The sequence below is a fragment of the Triticum dicoccoides genome, chromosome 3A (genome assembly GCF_002162155.2).
Source record: "Triticum dicoccoides isolate Atlit2015 ecotype Zavitan chromosome 3A, WEW_v2.0, whole genome shotgun sequence".
Taxonomy (NCBI): Eukaryota; Viridiplantae; Streptophyta; class Magnoliopsida; order Poales; family Poaceae; genus Triticum; species Triticum dicoccoides.
Window position 1 is genome coordinate 651,134,589 of NC_041384.1, and position 9,331 is coordinate 651,143,919.

General features: G+C 41.6%; 1 protein-coding gene across 1 annotated transcript in view; it reads right to left on the minus strand.

The window, feature by feature from the left end:
• LOC119269945 (ubinuclein-1-like) overlaps nucleotides 1–6,079 on the minus strand; it is an 8,778-nt gene extending 2,699 nt beyond the window's left edge. The window contains exons 1-10 of the mRNA XM_037551893.1: nucleotides 5,398–6,079; nucleotides 4,964–5,050; nucleotides 4,800–4,892; nucleotides 4,142–4,218; nucleotides 2,507–3,071; nucleotides 2,147–2,240; nucleotides 1,947–2,059; nucleotides 1,386–1,472; nucleotides 510–632; nucleotides 259–393 (exon numbers count right to left, since the gene is read on the minus strand). Coding sequence (XP_037407790.1) covers nucleotides 259–393; nucleotides 510–632; nucleotides 1,386–1,472; nucleotides 1,947–2,059; nucleotides 2,147–2,240; nucleotides 2,507–3,071; nucleotides 4,142–4,218; nucleotides 4,800–4,892; nucleotides 4,964–5,050; nucleotides 5,398–5,715 — 1,692 coding nt within the window. The 5' untranslated portion in view covers nucleotides 5,716–6,079. The remainder of the gene's footprint in view (nucleotides 1–258; nucleotides 394–509; nucleotides 633–1,385; nucleotides 1,473–1,946; nucleotides 2,060–2,146; nucleotides 2,241–2,506; nucleotides 3,072–4,141; nucleotides 4,219–4,799; nucleotides 4,893–4,963; nucleotides 5,051–5,397) is intronic.
• Between the last annotated feature and the right edge of the window lie 3,252 nt (nucleotides 6,080–9,331).

Below are 9,331 nucleotides of genomic sequence, written 5' to 3' on the forward strand. Positions count from 1 at the left end.
GCATGACTACACTTCCTTTTATTTTTCATCCTACTGTTACTTTGCGGATTTTTTTTTAAGATACAGAAAGATCCGAAATAGCTTGAAATAAATAATAATTGTTCCGAGGGAACCTTCTACTGAGAGTTGACTACATAGGCTCTAAACAGGTAACCTCGGTACTAACCCCCCTCTTGCATCCTTGTAAATAAACAAAATTGATCATCAACAGTGCAATTTGTCCAAACACCAAAATTTGATAAGATTACAGATTTATACCTCAACATACAGATCATACAGATCACATATTCTGTCCTCCAGTGCACTATCCATTGCAGACTTTCCTTTCAAATCTCTTCTTTCATCAGTGACAGTCTGAAAATCATCAGCTGAGCCATCTTGTTGTTCATTGACCTGGCAGCACATACAAGTAAAAAGAGCATTTAACATCAAAAGTAACAAACACGAAAATTAACATCAGGAAGATAATGGAAGTTTTGTACTTATTATATAATGAGATATATCTTTACCTTGGCCTTGGCAGCCATACTTGCTTTGACCATTTCATTGATCTCCATTTTTACTTGCTGCAGCCTACCAGCCTTCTCTTGTTTAGCAGAGAGTCCTGATTTTACCAACTCCTTCATGTTTCTCTGTTCATAAGTAACATGAGTTAGATGGAAATAAGCGATGCACAAAGGATGACTGTGCCACAGTCACTTACAGGATCAGTTTACCACATAGAATACCAACATAAGCATGATTTAGAAACTACAGACTAACGGACAATAAGACTAGCAACATCTCATTTTGTTTTTACTGCAGCGCATCCAGACAGTAGATTTGTTACTCATGGTGGTGGTAGTTGTAGTGTTCCAATTCTGTAGCCAATTTATTGTTCATTTCTGACAAACTTTCACAACGGCAACTAAGTATTGAAAAGGCTTTTTTCACTTCTTAATTATACTTTCTCTAATTTGATGAGAAATGTACTAAACTGAAACATACTACCGAATGTAATTGGCATATACTACCTATGTTCTAATATACATGATGTTTTAAGTCGTGTTAAGTCAAATTCTTGTAACTTTGACTACTAAAGAGTAAAGACTAACACATAGAAAACTATTTACATTATAGATCATTTGAAAACAATAAAATATTAGACCCCGAAAAGCTCCTCCATAACATAATATCCTGTGATCTGTTTGGATATTATATTTCTATAGAAATGATGGTTTACATTACTTACTGGAGATCATGACAAAGCAAGTAACATTCTTCCTTTTTCCAATTTGGCATATACAAAAGACCATGTTTCGGAACAAAGCAACACATCTACTAAAAATTCAGGAGCCAAGCGCCAACGACATGGCTACTTACTTCCATATAAGACCACAACTCACCTTCAGTGTCCTACGCACAACAAGGTGTCCAACTATGCCCATGAGCCGATCCATCAACTCATTTTCTTGTACCTTTCCATGATTTGTCTGCAAACAACAATATTACAAACAGCTAGCAATACTATACCATTCAAATTCAAGCAATACAGCTTTAAAGTTCACTGAAGTAAGAAATCAAAAGGTGTTTGCATAGTTTACCAAGTGTTGTAAGTTTTATTTGCAAAAAATGGAAGATCAATTAGTACAAATGAACTACTGCCACACTAATTCATACTGAAATAATTAACTATGGTATCACAAAAAATATAAACAATTACCACTAGTATAAGACGCCCTGTAAAATGTAAGTTCATAGAATGAAAAGCAGTACGACACATGTGTCTGTACATATATTCTGTTTATAAACATTAATTTTCAAAAGATATAAGGTTAACATTTTTTTCTGAACTTCACTAGTCAAGAATGTACATAAATAAGAAATCACATGGAATACGAACATTCATACTTCAGCATTTCAGATGCATTTGAATCACAAGAAAAACTGGTGGTGCTGCTACATACCGATAGCCTTGCAACCTTGGCAAGCTTTTGCTTTACTTCTGGAGGCAAGCGTCTTTGAGCTGATGCCTGAACATTTGGGTCAGCCTCACTAATATCAATAGCTGGCGATTTGTCTGCAAGGAAAATTTCAAGTACCTACAGTTACTTCCGGCGCAACTACAGTCTACAGAGATATTCAAGGGGGCTGATATAATACTCACAATTAGCAGCAATCTTTTGGAGATCCCGAATGGCTCGCTCAAGCCTAGTGCCTTTAGGTTTGGTACCTGCACTCTCCCTGCCAGTGGTCAGGTGCTGAAAAATCAAAACAAAATGTGACTTAGCATGCATCCCAGCCCAGTTTGATGGTTATTACTTACTCCCTCCATTCACAAATATAAGATGCTTTGGATATTTCAGTATGGACTACATACAAACTGAAATGAGTGAACCAACACACTAAAATGCGTTTATATACATCCGAATCAGGAAAAAGTTAAAACATCTTATAATGTGAACGGAGGGAGTATTTTATTATGCAAATGTGTTCTCTAGAACAGTAAATGGGATATAATTCTTACCATTGCTTGTGTAGGATAGGCAGCACCAGACACATCCATGCTAGAGAAGTCGTTCGTTCCAGCTATATCTTTGCGATATATTTTGCTGGTTGGATCTTCATTTTCCCCATTGTAAGTCTGTTTTTGTTGAAAATCAAGTTGTGTTGAAGGATCTTTATCCCTGTACACTGAAGCGTAGTCATATGTCTCACTGGTTGTTGACTTATTACCAAAATCAGTAGGCTGGAATGCCGGAGCTTTATACTTTTCTAGGTCTTTTAGCTCTTTTGAAGAGGAATATGACACATCCTTACTAGATATCTTTGTACGTTTTGTAGAATCAACACCTGTGGCAAAATCAGTCGATCTCCTTTTTAGGACTCCGGTTGTGCTGGGTTTAGTCTTCACTCCTCTGCTGCCTTCATGGTAATATTCACCATTGCCAGTAGCTACTTTTTTCAGACCGCTTGCTTTCCCAGACTTCAAATAATCACCTGTAGCACCCTGACTATTTTCAATACGATCAACTGACTGGTCTTTGCTTCTCCTTTTCTTTGGCGCGACATTTGCTGATGTACCAGGTTCACTGCAAAAGATGGTTGATGTAACATCCATGCTAACATATATGTAATGCATGTGCATAAGTAAAATTGTGTTGCTGCCAATCTGATCTGCTGATTCAATAAAACTGGCTCAGAACATCCATGCTGCTACATATGAAAATTGCCCCCATATTATTACCTCGTTCTTTCATCCGTTGTTTGTGTTGTTCCAGCTAGGGCTGTAACCAACACAATCATGCTTTGCTTCAAGTTTGATCAGTACATTTAATTATTATAAGCTTGTCCTTAGATGCCACAGTTGTAACATGCTGTGTCCTTATTTCAGACAGCTCAAGATTGTATAGTTAATAGCTAAAGAAAAGGCACTAGCGATTGCAGCCAAAGTATTTTGTGATAAATCGAACAGTGGGGTAAATAGACATTGTATACAGACTAAATGGTGAAAGGTTGTTGCAATCAAACAGGTGGCCCCCATGCAATCCAGCAAGATACAACAACAACAACAAAGCCTTTAGTCCCAAACAAGTTGGGGTAGGCTAGAGGTGAAACCCATAAGATCTCGCAACCAACTCCTCATGGCTCTGGCACATGGATAGCAAGCTTCCACGCACCCCTGTCCATAGCTAGCTCTTTGTCGATACTCCAATCCTTCAGGTCTCTCTTAACGGACTCCTCCCATGTCAAAATCGGTCGACCCCGCCCTCTCTTGACATTCTCCGCACGCTTTAGCCGTCCGCTATGCACTGGAGCTTCTGGAGGCCTGCGCTGAATATGCCCAAACCATCTCAAACGATGTTGGACAAGCTTCTCCTCAATTGGTGCTACCCCAACTCTATCTCGTATATCATCATTCCGGACTCGATCCTTCCTCGTGTGGCCACACATCCATCTCAACATACGTATCTCCGCCACACCTAACTGTTGAACATGTCACCTTTTAGTCGGCCAACACTCTGCAATCCAGCAAGATATCATACTAAAAAGAACAGACATCAATTATGATGGCATGGATGTACTCTGCTAGCTCACAGAAGAAGTGACGGCATGAATTTTCTATTAAATAATAACAAAAAAAAATATTGAGGAACCTTACATCTGTTCCAATGTCCCTTTGTTAACAAAAAAACCAGTGTGCTTAGTCGTCAAATTATCAACTTCAAAATATTCATCCTGCAAGCATAAGAAACATGAAAAGCTGACACCAATCAGTGACAATTCTTTCTCGATGCATATAATGAATTAGCAATGAAGAAAAAATGTTTCAACATGTCAACGTACTAGGATAAGTTCTATAAGCCTGCCTACCATGAGGTAAACTGAGTCGGTGTAAGTAATTAGACAAAGAATTATCTAATATGCTGCGAATATTCAGTGCAATCGTTTCAAGACATACAAGTTGCATTATATGTATACACTAAACAAAGAATGAACTACTACTGCAATGCAGAAAGGGCCATGACGTTGTCAAATCAAATTAATAAAAAATATTTTGCTTTCATCCTAGCACTAAACTAAGAGTTCAGGCAGATACAACAGATAGCAAAAACGGAGTGCACAATGACGGTGAAGATGAGAATCGGATCGACATCGTCAGTAAGCAAAGAGTTTGTTATATTAGCAATGTTATATCATCTCTGCATGATTACACCACAATATACACAGCAAGTAGAAGTTTATTAGTGCAGTGCACATCAATGAGATCAGCGAAGAATCATCAATAAAAGAGGGCTAAGTAGAATTGAGAAACCGACCAATTCAGCATCATCAATAAAAGAATCATCAGTGTCATATTGATCGTCGTCCGGTACATCATCAAGATCTTCTTCATCGCTGCTATGTTTACCCTGGCAATTTGAATAGAGTCAGAACTCGGTGCATGGGCAATATGGAGTCAAATAATGTCATCATTCGTTACCATGTAAAGGCGCTCGATTTTCTCGATAACGGCATTAAACCGATTTGGCTGCGCTGGATCCTCTGGGTCATTTTCTGCAGGGAGTGCCTGATTTGAATAGTATAATAAACTAGATGTTAAACACACAGAGCACTCCTCAAATGTTCAGCATACACTATGTGAAACCAAAATGCTTGGCGAAGAGCAATGTATGTGGGAATGATAAGGTTGGCATAACCAACTACATGAACTACAAAGACAGTAGGAAATGACACTGAACTACTGAAATATGGCACAGTTTGCTTCTAGTGCAACGCCCTTACAACTACTTGGTCAGGGAAAACGAGAACATAGATGCAATTATGCATCTAATTGCAGAGCAAACCTGAGCAGCAAACTATCACACCCAAATCAAACGACAGACAGACAACACCCAAAGCAGGAGCACTGCTTACCGCAGCAGGCGGGCCCGGTTGTGCGGCAACTGCAGGCTCCGCGGGCACCACTGCCAGCGGCTGCAACGGTGGGGCCGCCGCGTGCCCGGCCTCCTTCAGCAGCTTCTTCCACGACACGATGGTGGTCTCCCCGGCCCGGAGCTCCACGGAGAACACCTGCCTGCGGCACCCCGCCGCTGCTCCCGCAACCGCGGCGGCAGGCGCCTGCTGCGCGGCGAGAGGCTGCGGGGCCGCGGCAGCGGAGGGCGCGGCGGCCGGAACCCTAGCGACGGCGGGTGCGGCGGAGGAGGAGGAGGGGGCAGGGACGGGGCCTTCCATCGCGACGCGAGGAGGCGGGGACGGTGTCGGGAGGTCACAGCATTAGATCGAGAGGCGGCGACGGCTAGGGTTTTGGAGGGCCGGGTGCCACGGGGCGGAGGAGCGAGGAGCAGAGGGAGACGAGAGCGCCCACGGTTTCGCGTGGGGAGAGGATTAAAGGAGGCGAGAAGCCGAGGAGGCCCTCTGATTCGGTCGGGGAGAAGGCGGCGGGTGGCGCGGGGATGGGAGCGAATGCGGGACGGCGGGGTGGGGCGTGGGATAACCGCCGGGTTGTGTAGCTTTCTCGTCGCCGTTGGCTCGTGCCCTCGCCGCCGTTTAGCTCGTGGTTTTGGAGGAGGGTGCCGCGCGTGGGCTTTGGACCTATTTTTCCTTCCTTGACCTGCTTTAGGTTCTGACTTACGGTATCCCCCCACGGTCCACACTTGTCTTTGCTGTATATTTAAAGTTGAACCGGCCCATGGTTTTGGGCCAATATTTCTAGCCCATACTAGCCTTGTTTAAGGAACCTTTTTCGTCTTCTCAAAAAAAAGGAACCTTTTTCGTGGTCAAGGATAGATATGACCTTGCTCTCAACAAAAAAAAGGGTAGATTTGACCTTCCACCCCTCGAAAAAGGATAAATTTAACGTACAAGAAACCTGCAAACGAAATGCTTCAAAACGGTCTAGACGAGGTCTAGCACACCTCAATGATTTTTAAACCCAGTTGTGACACAACATCACAATAGTTTTACATAATCCCTTATTTTTACTCTCTTTTCCGTGTTTCTTTGCTAGGTCCAACGGGACATGAGGAAAGTAGTGAGGGGTGTGTGAGACTGGATAGAGATGACCAAATATGTCAAGCCAGGTCATAGTGCCCTTCCCGATGCATTCTACCATAGAGCCAACGATAGACAACCCCCCCCCCCCCTTCGAACATTGCTTACAACTTTCATCGTATTGTGTTCTCCGGACAAAAGGTGTTCAGTTGGAATCTCGTTATAAGGATTCTTGTGATTTCGGGGAATTCAACCATGGGAGAACCAGGAACAGGGAGCCCCACCCTTTTCCGACTGACTCAATTCATGGTCATGAATAACATGACGAAGCCTCATCCACCCACTATATCCTTACCCACCTCATACACCAGCAAGTTACCTCATCATCTTGGTACTATTACTATGAACCCGATGCTTTAATGCCATTATGGTATACCATGTATCAACATTTCCATTTGTGCGGGCCGATAGGCCCTTTCATTGTTGTCTCCATATGGAAACGGGAGTTGTTGGAAAGTCTTGTTGCTTTAACTATCAAATATGCGGTGATGTGTCGTTCATCTTAGAGTTAGGAATTACTCATTGAAAACAAATAGCCAAATGGATGGATATAATCCACCTAAACCGGTTTGTGTTTTAGCCCAAGGATACTAGGAGTAACCGATTTGATCTACTCAAGTTGAATCGACAAAATAGAGTTGGGGTTGAGGCCACAATTCTTCATGAAATGTAATTATAATTAATAAAATCACGACCAACGACCTTTAACTGAAATCACAATTCCAGTCCTCAACTCCAAACTCAATTATGAAATTCCGAATGGGAGCAACATACTTTGAGCTACCGTTCTAAGACATTCTATATTTTGTCTTGGTCATTGAGATTGTGGCTAATTTAGAGGAATGTTTAGGGATAGATAGTAATGATTGAAGTTTTTCTACTTGGAAATATCGATTCAATTTTTTTCTGTTTGGGATCATCTTAGGCCTAATTCCTATTACTTTAACAGGATTATTTGTGACTGCGTTTTTGCAAGACAGACGTGGGGGTCAATTGGATGGTTTAGTGTTTTGATGATCCAATTTTATTTACTGGAACTTCTGAATGTATCACACACACTCACGTTGGGCATAACCGCATAACCTTCTTTTGGGAAAAAAATAAACCACACACTTAGCTCGGAGTCCAACAAGCAATAAAAAAAGATTGGACAAATGGGACTATCACAATCTTCTGTAATGTCAAGCATAGCTATACCCAAACGAGTGGACAAAACTCAACATTGACTAAAGCCACACATGCATATATAAGGAATATACATAGCTTTAAACTAATGTTATACACAAACAACGAGCAACTATTAATACTTACACACTTTAAACACACATAAAGCAACAGAAGGCACTAAAAAAAGATAAATGAATAACCGCAAGCACATGTCTCATCTCATAAGCAAAGAAAGCACTCACATATTAATACTTGAAATTCACTTGTAAGTGGATATTCATATTTAAAAGGCCGGGTTATCCGTCTAGGAAAAACGAATTATAGTAATGCCATAACCTATATTGTCTATCATACTCGGATTCAAACCGCTTTGTGTTGGATGTTAAAAATCTCTTACTGTGCATTCTACAAAATTTTGATTTGGAAATAGTTTCAGCAAAAAAAATTCCTAACCACTTTTAACCCTTGTACAGAGAAAGAGACATGGGGAAACACCTACAACTTGTTTTCATCCCCTAACACTAGACGACTAGGGCAAACTCTCCCCTCCAGATTTCACCGACGATTCCGTGGATTCGGCTCCCCTCTGCCTGCTGCTCTGGCGGTCGGTGGCCGGGAGAGGAATCACGGTGCCTCCACTCCATTTAGTAGTTTCGGTTAGGGTTTTTGAGCCTCGCAGGTTCGTCGCTCGGACGGATGACGATACTTCTTCTTCGAGTTTGTCTGTCTAGACATAGTTGACATAGCTTCGGCATAGATTCTTGCCGTCTTCTTGGGACAGTGAGTTTATAATTTATTGTATGTGGTGAGATTTGGTGTCAGGTGTTTTAGATCTGTGCAAGGGTTCGATGTTGACGACTGCAGCTCCAAGGCACTAGCCCTTAAGGGTACGTGCACAGAGACTTTCTGGATGTCATCGATAAGGTAAGCCAGGTCCGATAGGCGGCGGTAGCTACGCGTTGGCGGCTCGCTCTGACGGCAATAGTGATCGTTCGATGGTCATGGAATCTCGGTGCAATGTTTTTTATGTTTGAGATGCTTTGTACTCCTGATGATTTTTTATAAAAGATCTTATGCTTCTGAGAAAAAAATCAATTTTAACTCTTAATCATTAATCAAGAGCGTCATGGAAACCTGAGACCGATCACTAAGGTTCTTGTAGCGACCAGACCTCAAATGGTCCAATCTCTGTGCTCCGGTGTCATCCCTGGATCAGTAATGCTAACACCACACAGTACTTGAAGGATTTATAGCAGAGTAGCAATCACACACTTATTACATCGAGTGTCTCAAAATAGAACTTATTACAATAAATATGGCTTAAGGCCATCTAATAACGATAACAGCGGAAGGCTTGGAAGATAAGTGAGTCCATCAACTCCAACGGCATCACTGAGTATAGAACCACGACCTAAAACTCCTTAATCGTCGTCTGAAAAGTCTGCAACATTAACGTTGCAGCCCAAAAACGGGTCAGCACATGGAATATGCTGACAATGTAACACATAGAGAGTAATAAAAAGAAACAGCTATTCTACATGCATATTTGGCTGGTGGAAAGCTCTATGGTTATAGTTTTGCGTAAAGCCAATTTTTCCCTACTGCAAAGGAATAAATTTATTTAACTATC